This window comes from Python bivittatus, unplaced genomic scaffold, assembly GCF_059951505.1.
Source record: "Python bivittatus isolate LINGU-HERP-01145 unplaced genomic scaffold, Pbiv_v1 ctg000190_np1212, whole genome shotgun sequence".
Classification (NCBI taxonomy): Eukaryota; Metazoa; Chordata; class Lepidosauria; order Squamata; family Pythonidae; genus Python; species Python bivittatus.
Genome location: NW_028277042.1, coordinates 11,411,058 through 11,429,870, shown reverse-complemented (window position 1 = coordinate 11,429,870; position 18,813 = coordinate 11,411,058). Strand labels below are relative to the sequence as shown.

Below are 18,813 nucleotides of genomic sequence, written 5' to 3'. Positions count from 1 at the left end.
AAAGCAGAGACGTCACCTTGCCGACAAAGATCCGCATAGTCAAAGCTATGGTTTTTCCAGTAGTAATGTATGGCTGTGAGAGCTGGACCATAAAGAAGGCGGAGCGCCAAAGAATTGATGCCTTTGAACTGTGGTGCTGGAGAAGACTCTTGAGAGTCCGCCGGACTGCTAGGAGGTCAAACCAGTCAATCTTAAAGGAAATCAACCCTGATTGCTCATTGGAAGGATCGATAATGAAGCTCAAGCTCAGATACTTTGGTCATCTAATGCGAAGAGAGATCTCTTTGGAGAAGATCCTGATGCTGGGAAAGATTGAAGGCAAAAGGAGAAGAGGACGGCAGAGGATGAGATGGTTAGATAGCATCACTGAAGCAATGAGCATGAAACTGAGCAAACTCAGGGAGGCAGTGAAGGACTGGAAGGCCTGGCGCAATATGGTTCATGGGGTCACGAAGAGTCGGACACGACTTAACGACTAAACAACAACAAAAATTGTAAGATACCTTCACAATATGTTATACTATCTGTTTGGCAAAGATTGATTCTGGGAATTGCTCTTCCCAACCAATTGCTAGACTAGCATTGCAGTGATAAGAAACTCATGGATCTCCAACTTCTCAAGGACAGCACTCAGAAAAAAGCACTTTGGATTACCCACTATTGACTTTGATTACTCATTATTACTCAGCTATTTGTTTATTTACAATATTCATACATTGTCTGTCAACTCTAAGCAGCGCACAGAATTAAAATACATTTGATTACAATAAAATACAATAGAATAAGCACAATGCATCAGTGACCATAATTAATTTGGCTGCTCATCCTAAACGTTCAAATGTCAAAATTAATAAAAGCATTTTTAGCATTTGTCTAAATCATAGCAGGTCAGTATATGCTCTATTTCTGGGGGAAAATACTATTGCTATCAAAAGCATAATCTATCTTTCATCTCTGATGTCAAAATGGATTCTTCACATAGAGTTGGGTAAACAGTCCACCTATTTAACAACGTTTGCCATACCACTGGAGAGATAAAGTTGTCTAAGAATGCCATCAGGAATCCTTCAGCCTTCTGAGATATTTTGAAACAGCCTGAGACAGGCTTATTGGAGCTAGCAAGAATCAGAATGACAGTGGACGATGTGACAGCAGGAAAGAGGAGCTCCAACAAGCCATTCAGGTGTCTATAAGCTAGTCTGTGAACTCAATTTTTCTGGGGGGAAAAAGTCACACTGAATAAGGAGAAACTATGTCAAGACAGTGTATTGAAAGTACCATACGCTGGCTATTTTATAGACCTCTTAAAGGCTGAAAACAAATCCAGAAAAAGTACTGATGTGACATTTGCTAAGAGGCCAAGATGTCAAGGCAGTTTATCTGGAAAAGAGAGAGTTAGCTCTCCTGTTCATCAAAGGATTGCTAGAGAAAGAATGAAGAAAGCTCCAGCCTTGTAAACTTGGAGATAAATTGAATCCTAAAGGTGATAACATTCAATTGCTGAGATTTACAGTCAGGTCCAGAAATATTGGGACATTGACACAATTCTAACATCTTTGGCTCTATACACCACCACAATGGATTTGGAATGAAACAAACACAATGTGCGTTAACTGCAGACTGTCAGCTTTAATTTGAGGGTATGAACATCCAACTCAGGTGAACGGTGTAGGAATTACAACAGTTTGCATATGTGCCTCCCACTTGTTAAGGGACCAAAAGTAATGGGACAGAATAATAATCATACATCAAACTTTCCCTTTTTAATACTTGGTTGCAAATCCGTTGCAGTCAATCACAGCCTGAAGTCTGGAACGCATAGACATCACCAGACGCTGGGTTTCATCCCTGGTGATGCTCTGCCAGGCCTCTACTGCAACTGTCTTCAGTTCCTGCTTGTTCTTGGGGCATTTTCCCTTCAGTTTGGTCTTCAGCAAGTGAAATACATGCTCAATGGGATTCAGGTCAGGTGATTGACTTGGCCATTGCATAACATTCCACTTCTGTCCCTTCAAAAACTCTTTGGTTGCTTTTGCAGTATGCTTTGGGTCATTGTCCATCTGTACTGTGAAGCGCCGTCCAATGAGTTCTGCAGCATTTGGCTGAATGTGAGCAGATAATATTGCCCGAAACACTGCAGAATTCATCCTGCTGCTTTTGTCAGCAGTCACATCATCAATAAATACAAGAGAACCAGTTCCACTGGCAGCCATACATGCCCACGCCATGACACTACCACCACCATGCTTCACTGATGAGGTGGTATGCTTAGGATCATGAGCAGTTCCTTTCCTTCTCCATACTCTTCTCTTCCCATCACTCTGGTACAAGTTGATCTTGGTCTCATCTGTCCATAGGATGTTGTTCCAGAACTGTGAAGGCTTTTTAGATGTCGTTTGGCAAACTCTAATCTGGCCTTCCTGTTTTTGAGGCTCACCAATGGTTTACATCTTGTGGTGAACCCTCTGTATTCACTCTGGTGAAATCTTCTTTTGATTGTTGACTTTGACACACATACACCTACCTCCTGGAGAGTGTTCTTGATCTGGCCAACTGTTGTGAAGGGTGTTTTCTTCACCAGGGAACGAATTCTTCAGTCATCCACCACAGTTGTTTTCCGTTGTCTCCCGGGTCTTTTGGTGTTGCTGAGCTCACCGGTGCATTCCTTCTTTTTGAGAATGTTCCAAACAGCTGTTTTGGCCACGCCTAATGTTCTTGCTATCTCTCTGATGGGTTTGTTTTGTTTCTTCAGCCTAATGATGGCTTGCTTCACTGATAGTGACAGCTCTTTGGATCTCATCTTGAGAGTTGACAGCAACAGATTCCACATGCAAATAGCACACTTGAAATGAACTCTGGGCCTTTTATCTGCACATTGTAATTGGGGTACTGAGGGGATATCACACACCTGGCCATGGAACAGCTGAGAAGCCAATTGTCCCATTACTTTTGGTCCCTTACCAAGTGGGAGGCACATATGCAAACTGTTGTAATTCCTACACCGTTCACCTGAGTTGGATGTACATACCCTCAAATTAAAGCTGACAGTCTGCAGTTAAGGCACATTGTGTTTGTTTCATTCCAAATCCATTGTGGTGGTGTATAGAGCCAAAGATGTTAGAATTGTGTCGATGTCCCAATATTTCTGGACCTGACTGTATGTAACCTAATCCTTTGTTCCTTTTTAATAAATCTGGTTAGGGAACCCTCTGTGGGTATACTCAGCTGTCAAGAGCTTGACATGCAAGTTTAGATCTGTGGGCTTAGTGGTTTTGAACATGAACGTGCTTATGGTCTCCTCCTTCCATCTCCTTGCCCCACTTGAGTGGCAGTTTTGAACTAATTTTGCCAGTAATATGAACCATTTTGTGATCAGGGAATCTATTCATACCGGTCACTTTGCAAGAGCACTTATTAGGCTGACTGTATCTGAGCTGCGGGGGGACGCGGTGGCGCAGCGGCTTAATGACGCTGAAAGTTGCCGGTCAGAAATGGTCGACGCTTCAGCGGTTCGAGTCCAGCCTTCGCATTAAACAGGGTGAGCTCCTGTTTCCTCCCCAGTTCCTGTCAGCCCAACAGTTCGAAAACTCACGTGAGTAGATAAATGGGTACTCTCACTCCAGTGGGAAGAAAAATGCTGGCGGTGCCTTGCAAAAGGAGTCGGGAGCAGTTGCCGGTAAGCACGAAAAACCGCGCACACCCAAAAAGGGCGCGAAGCATTGGAAACCCCACCTCCTGCGCTTGCCAGCTGGGCTCTGCTCTAGGAAGGAGGCTCTGGCAAACCACTTCCAAAACACCTTGCCTTGAAAACTGCAAGGACTCGTCCAAGCAGCCACTGCAGAGTCGGTAACGACTGAGTGCAGATAAAAAAAAAAAATCTGAGCTGCAAGGTGACTACATGACTGCTAGGTGGCAGCAGAGAGAATTGTTTGGAATCTCTTTGCAGTGGTTGTCTCGGGTTTTGCAGCCCAGATATTGTCAGCCTAATTTATAACATGCTCTTAAACTTCCAAATGTGCCCAACAGCCTAAACACAATGAGTATGCCCATCTTAGAGTTTCTGGCAATAGTACCAAAAATGTGACAATATATATTCTACTTTGTTCTTATGTAAGCTCAAATTCTAGCAGGCAGTGCAGAAAAGAAGATAACTGATTCATGATTAATATATTAAACTGTCCAATTAAAGTCAGGAAAGAAATCCTGAGGCTATTTCACAAAGTGGTTTAGCCCAGCACTCTGACATCTGGATCAAACAAAAGACACCCAGTCATTCCCCCAGTATATTTTCCTATTTTCCTAATTTTTTTTTTAAGCCAAGCTGTTTTATGACCATTCTTTTGATCAGTTAAATTTTCATGCACTTTTGACTGATAAGCTTCAATCTTTTCCTTAAATGTCTGAAAATGAGTTTTCAGATTACTTATTACTTTTTCAAAATATCTACAGCATCTGTCTTTCTCACATAAGCAGTGCTGTCAACAATGTGATATAACATTAAAATATTTAGAAAAGAAACAAAAAGGGAAGGAGAAAGATGCCTGGAAATTCATATCATGCACAACTTTGAAAAGTTTTTTTTAATGATGTAAACATCTTGCTTATGATATAAACATCTCATTTCCTCCCACCAAGAAAAAAAAATGCAGCTAATTCAAGTAGTGATAAATAACATGTTAGAGCTGCCATATTTAAGTTGCAAAGATATGGATGGCCACCATGGGGCAGCCAAGAAATATATAAGATTCTAATTCTTTCCTGCCATCTTGTGGACGTTTGAATATTTGTTGCCCCGATATGGTAGCGCTAATATGTCCATTACTGTACAATAAATGAGATGTATTGTGCCCAACCTTGTGCTATTAGAACATTCATTGGTGTAAGGGGAGTGAAAGGCCAGCAGTGTGGACAGGCAGAGGTAGTGTCCATGGGGAGTGGCTGGATTCCCTGGACTTCTTGGAATACTACATAGGAATGCAATGCTGCTGGGGGGGGGGGACATATTAAATAGAAAGGCACATGTTCCCCTTCAACCACGCAGGTTAAAAGGGTTAAGAGAAAGCCAAGTGCTGTGTTCCAGATGATTTCGTGCAGGTAAGAGAAGAGAACCCAGATCTGTGAGCTGTAACAAAGGCTTCTGGAATTGCACAATATGTATTTCATAGCTAAAGTGAGAAAGATAAGTTGCCTGAAAACAGAATAGATATTACACATTGTTTGGGGGCCATGACTTGTGTTTATAGAGATGCCCTGGGCTTCCTCAGTGCTTCATATCAAACGCTGCATTTTTAGAGGTACATCAAAATGGTCTCACACAAAATTTAGGTGTCAGCCTATTCACAAGCTGGTATAAAAGTGCTAAAGATTATAGATTGTTTTTTTCACATTCCTGTCCTCCATATATTTTTTTGGGTCACAGAAACATGGCATAAGGTTATCTTTCCTTTCTTAGGGATGGTTTTCAGTTTTGTACTCAGGAAGTATAATTGATTATTTTCTTCTCTCACTGAAAGAACTCTTTGACAGGCAACACTTTTTTTGGCCCAAAGCTAGAATTTGTAAGGCAATCTCTGTGTGAAAGAACACTTTATGCAACTGTAAATAAACCCTGTGATTTTTTTTCCCTTCTAAAGATCACTCAATACATTGCCTCTGAAGCTCCTGAATTCCCTACCCTGCCCAAAAAGATGAACAATAATCGTAAGTACATTTCATGGAAAAGAATGAATTACTTTTGGGGAAGGTACCCTGACCTGGTGTCCTTTGGGTAACAACCCCCATTGTCCTCATCCAGCATAACTGTGGTGGGTGGACTTGAAAGGAGTTGTAGTCCAACACCAACATCCTGAACGTTATAGGAAGTATTCTTAAGACGCTTATAGTCAATGGGAAATTAGCACACCTGATAGCTACATTCCTACTTTTATTAGTTGTTAACAATTTCATCTGCAGGCTTCAGACACTCTCCCCCTCTCAGTATCCTGGATTATTTCACAGATGTGGTTTGTGCCTTTCTGCAATCTGGATTGATTCATGAAAACTCAGTTGGTGAGTGCCACAAAGCCTTCCACCATTCCAGTTGAAAATATCAAACAAATGAGGTGATTCGGGTCTGGTGAACCAGAGCATCTAGAAAGAAAAGGAACTAGCCAGGACAATTTGGGCACAAAGGTCAGTGCAATTAACAAATAACACAAGACAAATATTTACATTGCCCCAAGTAAGAGGTTTCTCCAGGACTGTTAAGTTTTCACCAGGGAAGGATTTTCCCCTCCCAATTCAGAAAAGCGCCAGAGTCTTTCTCAGAAAGATGAGCCAGAAGGTTTAGGATTGCTTGCACGCTTGAATCTACTGTAATTTCAGCCTAGAGAAACAAGAATAATATTTACACTAAATAAAAACAGAAAGAGACTGGTGGCTTCAACATCATCTTTAACAACAACACGTATCATCATCATCAACTACAGTTAAGCACTTCTTCAACTCCTACTTTTCAGGTTGCTGGGTCAACTTTCATTGGACTTACCCTGAAATTGATGGTAATATAACACCCATCACTACAGCCAGCATGAAATATAATCCTAGACATCTGGGAAACACCAAGTTGGGGAAACATTGTATAATTACAATTTAACGTAAGTTAACTACCATAAGAATAAGGCCAATCTTGGGTATTGTGTTGAAGGAAGGCTGAACTGTAGCACAAGGTTTCTCACTATTGTACATGCAAAGGCCATTCCTTCCATATTTGGACATCTGATGGAGAAGCCAAAATAGGAGCTTTAAAGCTGGAACTATAGAACGTCCAGTTCCTATGTTCAAGTTTGTTCCATCCTGAACATCTGCAGAAGACTAAGGTGTGGCATGAAGCATGGGGCTACTGGGTTTAAAATCAAATCCATGGGCATGAGGTCTTCAGCAGTTGTCACCCACAGTGGACAAGAACAGAGTGTCCATGCACAAAGCAATATACACTGAACGATCATTGCTGGAGGCAAACAATAACTTTCCTTTAGTACTTCTACATTTTCCAGGAGATCCAGTTACAGTTCCACCCAAGTTAAAGAAATGAGTTAAACAGGTTTAATTCCGTTTTGGATTTGGGCCAATTTATATTATCTGCTCTGGGTCTCAGTTGGTCATAAGCTCCAGATATCCCCACCCAACATTATGAATGAGTTTTCAGAACACAAAACCTACCATGCTCCCTCCCATCGTTGTCTGCACCCATCCAGGATGCACCGCGACACACAGAATCTCAACTTCGCTAAATGCCAGCGACTGGCACCGTGTCAGCATATTCAGAGCAGCCTAGAAGGGAGATGCCAGAAGCAGAGAAGTGTACCAGTCAGGCTGCAGGAGCAGGAGGGAATGCATTTTATCATGTGAATGCCAGCAAAAACCTTGTATTTTATTCCAAGTCAGAATGGGATTTGACTTTGGAAGGGGAGGGGTAAATGGATGAAGAAGGGAAGGGAAGGGAAGGGAAGGGAAGGGAAGGGAAGGGAAGGGAAGGGAAGGGAAGGGAAGGGAAGGGAAGGGAAGGGAAGGGAAGGGAAGGGAAGGGAAGGGAAGGGGTAAATGGATGAAGAAGGGAAGGGAAGGGATAGTATACATCTTGTGCTAGTTAAAAATTCCACTGTTGTGCCTTAGAAAAGAGTAGGGGGGGTATGCTTGTGAAGAGAGTGATCTTGTGAAAGCTGAATATGAACAAGGGCCCTATTTTTTACCCTCAGCCTGATTATCACCAGGTATGGACTCACCATCTGAGCTGGCAGGAGGACCAGCCCTTATTCCCTGATGGCAGAACCACCACTATCCATTCTCTGACCTGGCTACTCTTCCAACTGCCCTCAAAATGTCACCCTCAGGGCCAGTTTCCCCAAAGCGATGCACCAACAGGCAGGGATGTGGCCACCCACGGAAGCAGAAGGCAGATCCAGCCTTCCCTTCTGAATGATGCATGCTGGTTACATTTGTACCCATCTTTCACCAGGTTGAACAGGCAGCCGCTGCATTCTCACAACCTACTACATTTGATTTTGGTGAGCCTTGGTTCTTTGTTGTGCCTTTGTGATTCCTGGGCCTGGTCTATAAAGCAAAGGAAACCCGAAGTAAGATCATAGGCACAGTTGCAGTTTCACTTAGTGACCGCTTCACTTAGCGACTGAGTTACTGGTCCCAATTGTGGTTGGTAAACGAGGACTACCTGTACAGAGTTATTTTAATTATCCCCCACCCTTTGCATCAGTAGTATATCCATTACCTTGCTGCAACGGTAAGAAGCAACCTGTGCTAACTCCCACAAGTAAACATCTGTGATGGAGCCTGCATGACTGGACATATTGACAATGGAGGCTTTGCTGCAGCTCATCCCTTTCTCAGAACTCTCCTCAGATGCCTTCCTCAGCAAAGGTAGGAATGCCTAGAAAAGACAGAAAGAACGTAGGGCAACCACATATTCATAGGCTAGTGACCCCCCAATTGTTGCTAAATTACAATTCCCAGCATTTATCAGCATTAGGAATTGTTCTTGTGGACTATCTGCAGGACCATGGGTATGGCCATCTCTTCCCGTTGCAAAATCTATGGTCTAAAAATAAACCAGAGTCCAGCAATCGCTCACAAGAAGTCTGCTGGTTTTTTCATTTGACAGTTTCAACAGGGCCAATTCCACAAGCATAAAAGCCGTATCCATGGAAATTCTACCTCTTTGGAAGTTCTTAATATTTTGACCTGTACCTGCTCTGCGGGAAAAGGCATGCTGTTATTCAACCACCAGAAAGCCCTGTCAGTCAATGACTTATTTTCTGAACGTTAAGCACTCAGCAGTGGGAAGAAATGGTTCTAAGAGGAGAGGGGGATGCTTTCACTACCTGGCTAATCATCATGGGCCCAATCACGTTGGTTTTGTAGACCTCAGCCATGTCTTCAGGTGCTTCAAATTCTAGTTTGGCACTGAACTTGGAAATTCCTGCATTGTTGATCAGCAGATTCAACCCAGTTCCACTCAGCTTCTCCGTAACCATTGTTACAGCAGACCTGATACTGGATGGATCAGTAATATCTGCAGGAACAAGGAGAAGGTATTAATGGTGATGAGTCACTTCTAGCCAGGATTCAGTTTCTCATGGCTTCCCAGTCAAGGATGAAAAACCAATTTAAACTGGGGAAGGATACTCTCGTCGCCAATGCAGCTTTGTAACAGCATGTACTTGGGATTTCCTAATCAGAGAAAGCACTGAGGTCTGCTACGTGTCCTTTTTTTTTCTTCCTAGTGTTTTAGTCCACTTTTTTTCTCCCCCTGGATCAACCAATTGTTGATCCATTGGTTGTGACAGGAATTGACCGACCGGCTTGTCACCCAAGCCTGACATCGGGGGCTGAGAGAGAGGGACTAGCCCAAGGTCACCCAGTCGCCTTTCATGCCTAAGGTGGGACTAGAATTCATAGTCCCCTGGTTTCTAGCTTGGAGCCTTCACCACTAGACCAAATTGGCTCTCAACATTTAACACAGTACTGCAAAGAAGATCAATTAGAACTCAATTATCAGAAAACTAAAATCATAGCATTTGCCAAAAGGCCCAAGAGCTACTCCTGGAGCATAGATGGCCACAAGATTGAGCAGGTCTCCTCTTTCAAATACCTGGGGGTAGTCCTTCATTCCGCTAGCAGCAGGAAAGCCCATGGGGCCTATGTTGCTGAAAATGCACAGAGGAGCTCATCTGGCATCCTTAAATTCCTCAAGACAAGAGGTGGCCACTATATTCCTGCAGCACTCAAATTATTTGAAGCCAAGCCAATAGCACAACTTCTTTATGGTGCCCAGCTGGGCCCCTTCTCCAATTTTGCACCATTAGAACTTGTACAATCTAAATTTCTAAGATCAGCTCTTCAAGTCCCAAAATGTGTCTCTAATGCCATCCTGACACTAGAGACAGGCCTCATGAAAGTGGAGGCTAGAATGTGGGTGACTATACTCAACTATTGGCTCAGACTCTCCTTTTTTCCTCTTGGCCTTGCCCCATTAACTACGGGGGATGATTTTCACTCCACATGGAAACAGGCAGTAGCAACTAAAATCTCATCCTTGGGCTTGTCTCCAGGTCTTCTACTCAGCATGGGATATGACCAGGCCAAAGCACTCATTAAATAGCATGTAGCAGACACAGAGTGCCATCTGGATCTAGCCAGGTCCTCAACCTTTATTGCCAGTGAATCCAACAGGTACTCTGCCTCGTCTATGGCATACTTAACTAAACTTGAAGTGCCTAAACAATGGAGGGCCTTTATTCTGGCACGATGCCATGTGCTACCCTCAGCTGTCCTTGAAGGCCGATATGGGAAGATCCCTTACTCAGAGAGACAATGCCCCTCTGACCCTGGACACATGGAAACAACAGAGCACATGCTTCTCCAGTGCCTGCATTACAGAGACATTTATACTAGCCTCATCTCACCATGACTGCATAAATATTCAGGGGGCACAGGACAATTCTACACTTCCCTGCTGCTTTCAGATACCAACCCTGCTATAACATATAACGTTGCCAGATTCTGCACAGTAGCAATTAAAATTTGTCAGATGATGATCTGTGCCATAAACTAATCTAAACGAGCATCTAGTTCATCACACTAGACTGCTCTGTAATTTGACAGATACTAACCTTTATGCCCCCTATACCCATCTAATGCTCCTACCCCTCCTTTTAGATTCTTTTAGACTGTTTTTAATATATACTTTCTGTTTTAATACATATATTTTTTATATTTTCTAGCTTTTCATAATTTTTCCTTTAGATCCCTTTTAGATATATACTTTCTATTTTATATCTTTTAGCTTTTTATTATTCAGTTTCCAGGCTGAAATGCTTCATTCCTACCAGTTCAAACAAATGTACAAAATCCATCTGTGGAAATTGAACTCAGTGGTAGAAATGAGGTTCGCCTGGGTATTGATAGGGCAACGCCTTCTTTCCCATGATACTGTCAGGACCCGTCACCTACTCAGTGGGATGATCACAATTTCCTTGTATTTAGCAGCCAAATTCTTCAAATCCTGAAAGGTACAAAACCAGAGATTTAGGAAGTCATGCAGCTAATGGGCTTATTCTCACATCCCACTAACCTTGGCATTCAGATATCTCGCTAACCATTTTTAAAGGCCACAGCCTCACTCATCCTCAGCTTGCTGCAGAGGCAGTCTCAATTTGTTTTTAGCTGTCCCAGTTTTGAATTAGTGTTCTCCCTTTTCCCCAACTCAAGTCTTGCTATATTTACAATCTACAATACCTCATTAACAATGATGATGATGACATGGCCTTGGGAAAGGATTTACCCAGTTCCTGTTATCCCCTTAATGCTGCAGTGTGTGCCCCTGTCTTATCAGTGGCTTGGCGCTATCCCTCACAGCGATCTTGTGTTGGATTGCAGATGGGATCAAACACTTGGCTTCTGCAGAGGAGTCTGCCATGTAATGCCTGATTGGCATTTTTGAAGTGCATGCCAAGTCTCGCTCTTTTAAAAGAGCAATAGAGCATTCGTTTTAGCCATTTTTGGGGAAGGGTTTTGCCACTTTCCCCCTCTAGCCTGAATAATAGGTTACAGGTGCAATGAAAGGGTATGGGGTGAAGCAAAACGGAGTAACCCCAATGCTCCTTATAACCTCCCCACTGGACCAGTGACCTGTTATGTGAATTATTTCCAAGTGTGGGTATATTGGTCTTCTGGAAGACTGGTAAACCTGGGTCCAAAAATAGTTTGGCTGATGGGTCAGTGGAATGGATGAAGCAGGAGGGAAATTTAATGAAGATTAAAAACAAAGTAAAGGAAAAAAAGTAAAAAAAAGTAAAAAAAACACATTAAAAAGTATATATAATTGTGGGAGAAAAAAAAGGTAAGATTTTTTTAAAAAGGGAAAGATCCATGCAATATTCATATATTACTAGCTCAATCATTTAACATATTATGAAGTCTACACCAGATAGACACATCCTATTCCCTCATCATATTTCTACAATATAAAAACATTTTTAAAAAAGGCAGAGAACATATCTCTTGAATCTGTTCTTTGACATGTAGATTTTTTTTTCCACTTATGTAGAATGATTCTCTTAGTTGATCTCTGGGTCTTCAATAGAGCTAGAGTTCTTCATCAAATGACAAATGCCTCTTTTTTTTTTTATTGCAGTTCAACATTATATTTACATCTTCAACAACTATCATCATCAAATCTTTATTATGGTGAGAGACCAGCATAAGGAGGGTGGGGTACAGTCAATACTCAACAATGACGTTTTTCCCCAAAGTTGTATTAACGTATGTAATAATTTGAAACCCAAAAAGAACCTTAATGTCTGATATCCATTTCCAATTTTCTTGAGCCCCTAGACACATCCAAATTCAGGTTTAATCTTGGGACTAACTGGACAGATCAGTCCTTCCTATTCAAGGCAATGAAACTCATTTGTTAAAATATGAATCCCAAGAGTTATGCCAGTATTTGGGGTTCTCCATGTACTGCTAGTCATTGATTTAAATGATAAACACTCTTTTAACATTGCAAGTGAATTGCTGTCTTGTAACAGATTCCACCCTATGGCTTACCTGAGCATGTGGTCCCTCTGGATCCCGGCAGGTTGCAAAGATCCATTCTGGTGGGTTACTTTTCCTCGCCAGCTGTTTGACCAGCTCCAAGCCAATGCCTCGATTAGACCCAGTCACCAGGACACTATGTGGATTCAGTGCTTCCATATTTCCTTGCCAGCTAGCCTGAGTCTAGAACAACCCAAGCAAAGTAGTTCTGGTCCTCATCTCCTCTAGTTGCGCTTTTATAAACCTCTTGTCTCCCTCGCAGTTCCAGCTCCAGGTTTTGCAAACACCTAATGCCATACGATGCTCATGATGTAATGAGGAGGAAGAGATAACAGGATCTGCTGCTGATTTCTATAGGATTGCTCAATGTTAGATGACTCAATCTCTCTAAATGGGAGGGGAAGTTGGCATGAAGAAAAAAAATTGGACGTTAGAGAAAGGATGTCTGCAATACCTGGATTTAATAGGCTCCTGGGGGACCTTTGGACCATTTCAGGTTTCCTCCTACAAGCTTGCAGAGTTCCTAACTGAGCAATAAAAGCCAGGACCTCCTTACCTTCAGCCTTGCCCTTCAAAAGGCTTGGCACAAAAGGAAAAGAGGAAATTGGGGACAAAGCTGCGGAGAAACAAAGCAAATGCAAACAACCGTTCTTCAGTACAACACCTAGCTAAAGAAAAACCATGGTTACAAACAACACTAGACTCACAAAAAAGAGTTAAGTGAAAAGTAAGCCAACCACATTACGGTGTAGTGTACTGCGTACACCCAGTTTTATTTACCAATGATAGGCCCCACTAAACTCAGGGTGGGGAGGTCTTAAACAAGAGAGGCTGCCGTTCAGTGGGGCAATACTTGCTCTGTGTGCAGGATATCTGCCAGGTTCAGATGTTGCCATCCCCAATTAGAGGAGAAATCTTCACAGAATGGTAACTGCCCACAGTCATTGAGAGTTTGGCAGCATACAAGTTGAAGATATTACTATCATCATCATCATCATCATCATCATCATCATCATCATCATCATCCCTAACAACTTTTACTGTTTATCCACCTCTCCTTCCATCCATCTCAATCATAGATAGAACTTTTCAATAGTTGCCCTCGGATATGATCGTTGTGGCCATCGCAGAAAAGGTCTGAATGTATGCCACAGGAGATGGAGAATAAAACCCCGACTGAGTTGAATCAGGATAAACCAATTTCTTCATTGCCTAGCAATGACTCCCCTTGGGTCCCTGTCTCCTCCACCTCTAGAGGAAAAGTAAAAATTTCATGGGCCATTTTTAAAGTTCAATTCATTACCAGCAGATATATTAAAACATCAGCATTACTGCAATTATACCAATTTTTTTTCTTCCTAGCGTTTCTCCCACATGTGCAGGATCTGCTTTTTTTCCAGGTCAACCGAACATTGATCTGTTGGTTGAGACAGTAATTGACTGAGCGGCTTAACTGACCGACCGGTTTGTCACCCGAGCCTGACATCAGGAGCTGAGAATGACTGGCCCAAGGTCGCCCAGCCAGTTTTCATGCCCGACTAGAATGCAGAGTCTCCTGGTTTCTATCCTGAAGCCTTAACCACTAGTTCAAACTGGCTGTCAAGTATTAAACAAATAAGCAACTAAATATAGCCACCATTTACAAACTTTTATAAACTGTTCAGCTTAGTTCAATTTGGGGAGAGGGTGTTGAATCCCAGAGAAATCCAATGCCAAGAATTCAGGAGGAGGTTCTTAGGAAGAAACAGCTTTTTATTCGGCCGAGTAAAGGGAGCTGGGGGGTCAATAACCCAAAGCATAGGCAGCAAATATGCCAGGGTTTTGCCACACCACCAGAAATACAAGCTCAGTTTTTATAGTTTACAGGGACAAGGCAGTTTGAACTGCAGTTTGAACCAGTTTGGCTGTAGTCCCTTTCCTGGAGACCCTCAGGGTTTCCTGCATACGTGTCCCTCTCGCTTTGAGCTAATGGTGTTTTCCTAGTGCGGCTGCAAAGGCAACCCCCCCCCCCTTGTCTTTGAGCATCATAAAGTTATAGCATTAGTCAAAAAAGGTTAGTAATTTTGTTACTAGCAGAAACACTATTTCATTATCAATGATTATGTACTTCTTTAAAAATAAGTATAATATTGCATAATGGTTAACATCACACCAATAAACAGTGCTTTTAACTTAGATGTCATATTCCTTGTTTTTTTCTTCCCCTTGTTTGTGTGCATGATTCTTTCACGATGCTTTTAAACATTCTGTAGTTTTGATTTTGTTTTTCTCTTGATTCATTCAGCAATCTTATGAAAGCAATTTTGGGCTGGGGGGAATGAGAGACTTTGCTTCACCATCCTTAATTGCAATCCAACAAGCTGGAAAGTGCAGACTAAAGGGCGTGAAAAGCACTGAGCGTGACAGATGAAATTTGGCTTGGGAAACCTAGAAATGCCCCCGTGGACACAAGGATCTCACAGGGACCATCTTGCCTGTTGCCCGGGCTCCATCATGAATCCTAGAAGAGCTAATGGAAGTTGCTGTTAGTTTTTTCCATCCTAAACGTAACGATTCTTTCTCTAGATATAGAAAGAGCTCCACTGGACAAGGCCCAGGGGCTAAAAGTACAAAATGAAACCAGCAACCGCACAAATTCTCATGAGATTTTTGGCACACTTCAAGATCTTTAAGGACTCCAAGCTCTCCCCCAACATTGGGGTATTCTGCTTCAAGCTGATGGCACACTTATGCGTGGGCTGATATTACATGCTGTCATCCCCATCTTGCAAAACAGTGCGATTTTAATAAGTTTTTAAAAGGCAGTTATTATTTTAGCTTTCATTTTGGGTTGGGGGGACTGCTTGGGGGATTAAGTAGATCGCACTTTATGTAAGGAGTTGTCCTAGGCCTCGCAAAATGAAAAGACAGTTAAAATCCAGGAGTTAAAAACAAGTGACAGTGTGATCAAGGTCCAGTCCAGCATCTAAGGCAAGGGGTTTTGTGTAGCAAGACTACGTATTCATTTGCTCCCAGTTTACACCAGCTCCGTCCCATCTGATTTCCAGGCTTGTGCAAATTGACACAATTGGCTTGGGATCAACTGACATTCTGCCCTTGGCAATAATTCACACCGAGGGGCATACTGGCCCGTTGCGAAGGGAAGCTGTGACGAGGAGGAAGACAGACATTTAGAGGAAGGCAAGAGAAAATGAGCTGTGTAGTTGTGGATGTGTACAACTTTCTGGGTGTGTTATGGAGAGAGGATGGGGAGCCCACATCCTCCTATGCCTCCTTGTGGCATTTTAGAGTTGGCAGTGCAAATGGAGCCATCCTGGCCGATGCAAGGAGGATCCAAGGTGTTTTCTAATACATTAGATTCTAAGACAAGTTGGGAAAGGATGCTCAATTGGGAACACAAAAGTCATTGTAAAGTATCAAGTGGCAAAGGGGTAGAGGAGAGAAGCCTCGATTCTGAGATTAAACATGTTTATTTTATTAAACTTATATAGAGTATATAGTTACAGATTATACGTATATACGTAGATTTATATATAGATTCAAGTCCAAGTATTATGAGGATGTTTCTCAAGGGGAAGAATGTTAGAACTAGTCTGGAAACTTACTCAGCCCCATCATATATTTGAAGCGGAAGCAGGGGCATGGGAGGAGGGGCAAGAAAGTCAAGATGGTGGCTGCAACTACATGATCAAAGTCCCGTTCCTTTTTTATGCGCATCACAATGCAGCCACCAGCCTGATTTTTCGGTCTGTGTCCTGTGGCCCCCCTAGACTGGGAACCGAGGGTCCTAGGAAAAGTATTATTATTTGTGTGATTATTTATGAAATTTGTTACCAGCCATCAAGTGACTCTTTTTTTATAGTAATTTTATTAAACATTACAATTAAAAAGATAAAAACTAATACAAATGGGAAAAAAAAGAGTAAGAAGAAAAATGAAAAGCGCAGAAAAGAAAAAATAGAAAGAAAAATAGAAAAGAAAGAAAAAATATGAATATAGTAAAGAAAAAGAAAAGAAATATATAAATGACTTCTCCCTTCACCACCACAATTATCAACAATTTTAGTAACTTATCACCTTCTCTTAAACTACAACAAATGACCTCTTCTTCCCACGGCCCATCTCTTATCTATAAGCAAACCCTTAAAACCTCATAGATTCAGTCCTGATCAGCAAAAGTCCATTAAGGGTTACCAGAGATATGTTGATGAAGATTCTCAGTCATCCAGGTGGAATTATCTGGAAGTTGAGACATGGAAGTCCAGTTGCCATGACTCAACCTCCAGAAGTGACCAGAGATAACAACATATCTATTTTAACCTTGATCTAAACCAACTTTATATTCCTTCCTGTTACTTTAGCAATCTTGATCTTTAGTCCCTTCAAATAACATCCTAGAACTTGATTTCTTTTCATTTTTTGTTTGTCCCTTCTCACAAATTTTTTCAAAGCTTTAATAAGTCTCTTTTATAAATCTAATATAGGAAAATTATCCAGGCCACTCTCTTGGCTTGTTATTTGTATATCCCTTACAATTATTAAGACAGCTGGTTTCTTTGGTATGTCCAGTGCAGCATCTTTTTCCATATCATTCTTGTAGCCTGTCATTTTTAAATCCACTTTCAGATCAGACTCAATCTTGTCAGGTAAAACTTGTTTCTCTTTCATAACCTCTTTTAAACACAATCTATCTATAGTGGCAGACACTCTTCAAATTAACTTCTGGTTCCACAGTTCAAAAATATCCTTCAATATGTTAACAAGATGTTACAATATTTTGCTCCATTCTGTATTAGTAAGTCAAATTTAAGTATTCTTCTCCTTTAATTGTAATCTTTAGTTCCTTCTGGTTCCCTCTAGTGCCCAACTTTCAAAGTCCCGTCCCATCATGTTTTTTTTAAAGAGAATTCAAAACAAAAGCATTTTCCTATGGGAAGGATTCTTATAATTAATTCCAAAATCTTATTTCAAATACATCTGGACCCTTTGTCCATTTGTAACTTTCCAAAATCAACGTTATAGTCACTCTTTTGCTATTTACCCCCCCAAAAGTTTTTAAAGTCCTTAAACCTGTATTTAAAATTTCTTTCACAAAGGAGACTCACCCAGTGCTGTAATCTTGTTGTTCCAAAGGTTCCTGATAGCTGAAAAGCAGTTAATAAGCAGTTTCCAAACATGACTAGAAAAGGAAATTTGCAAACCATAAAGGCGTTTCTAGTCAAACATGACTAGAAAAGGACATTTGCAAACCATAAAGGCGTTTCTAGTCAAACATGACTAGAAAAGGACATTTGCAAACCATAAAGGCGTTTCTAGTCAAACATGACTAGAAAAGGACATTTGCAAACCATACATTTGCAAACCATAAAGGTTCATAAAGGCGCCGACTGCAAGGTGGCTCTCCCAGAGCTCTAAACCTGCCAGATTCTGCTGTCATGCAATCTCCTTGTGAGGAGCAACAGTCTGGAGCACTTGTGGGTAATCCGACGTCCTCTCCTTGTCCAGAGAGGTATCCCGAAGACCCGGTCCACCCACTGGCTCTTTATTCCATCACGGTTGTCAGCTCTGTTGTCTTCAGTTTGCTATTTCTTCCCCAGAAGTCTGCCAAATGACTCTCAGTGGCTGTTGCTCGACCTCAGCAACTTTAAGCATGCTGGCTAGGGAATTCTGGGAGTTGAGTGCACCCATCTTAAAGTTGCTGAGGTTGAGAAACACCGGCTTATAATATCATCCATCATCCTCATTTTAGCCTTGCGTTCTCTGGCTGAAGGAACGGCCATTCCTCTCCGTCTCCAGTGTGTTCATGCACGAAACATCTTGTCATGTAACGCTCTGCTTACAATTCTTTTTCTTTAAAAAAGAAAAAGGCCTTTCGTTGTTTAGTAAAGCAAAAGGAAAAGAAAGGGGGAAAAAAATAAAACAATAGCAAAAGGAAAAAAGCAAGGGGGAAAAGCCACAAAACACATACATATGCATGTATGTCTATGGGCATTATATACATACACGTATGTAGATAAAGTTTTACGCAGCTGTTTCAATTCAGAAGGACCATTTGTCACTGGTCCTCCACGTATCCTCTACATCCGCAAGCAACTCTTTGGCGAATCCCCAGTACCGTCAAGCCCTCCCTCCCGTGAGTAACGGGGGCCACCCCTTTCTCCTTCCAAAGCCGGCCCGGCCTCTTCGCCACCTGGAGGACGCGCAGCACCCGGGCACTTG

The 18,813-nt window shown here is 41.9% G+C and overlaps 1 protein-coding gene across 3 annotated transcripts; it reads right to left on the bottom strand.

Moving 5' to 3' along the window:
* Window positions 1-5,910: 5,910 nt before the first annotated feature.
* Window positions 5,911-18,786, bottom strand: LOC103061394 (uncharacterized). Of its 3 annotated transcripts, none has more exons than XM_025174258.2 (8): window positions 17,700-18,786; window positions 12,607-12,981; window positions 11,008-11,059; window positions 8,877-9,067; window positions 8,267-8,425; window positions 8,032-8,091; window positions 7,201-7,311; window positions 5,911-6,364 (listed from the first exon to the last, which is right to left on the bottom strand). In XM_025174258.2, exons 2-8 carry the CDS (start codon window positions 12,751-12,753, stop codon window positions 6,251-6,253), a joined length of 834 nt encoding a protein of 277 aa, XP_025030026.1. In that variant the 5' UTR covers window positions 12,754-12,981; window positions 17,700-18,786; the 3' UTR covers window positions 5,911-6,250. The 3 variants fall into 3 exon arrangements, with proteins under 3 accessions (XP_025030026.1, XP_025030027.1, XP_087992167.1); XM_025174259.2 differs by having other exon boundaries at window positions 18,598-18,786; XM_088136041.1 differs by lacking the exon at window positions 8,032-8,091.
* Window positions 18,787-18,813: the final 27 nt, after the last annotated feature.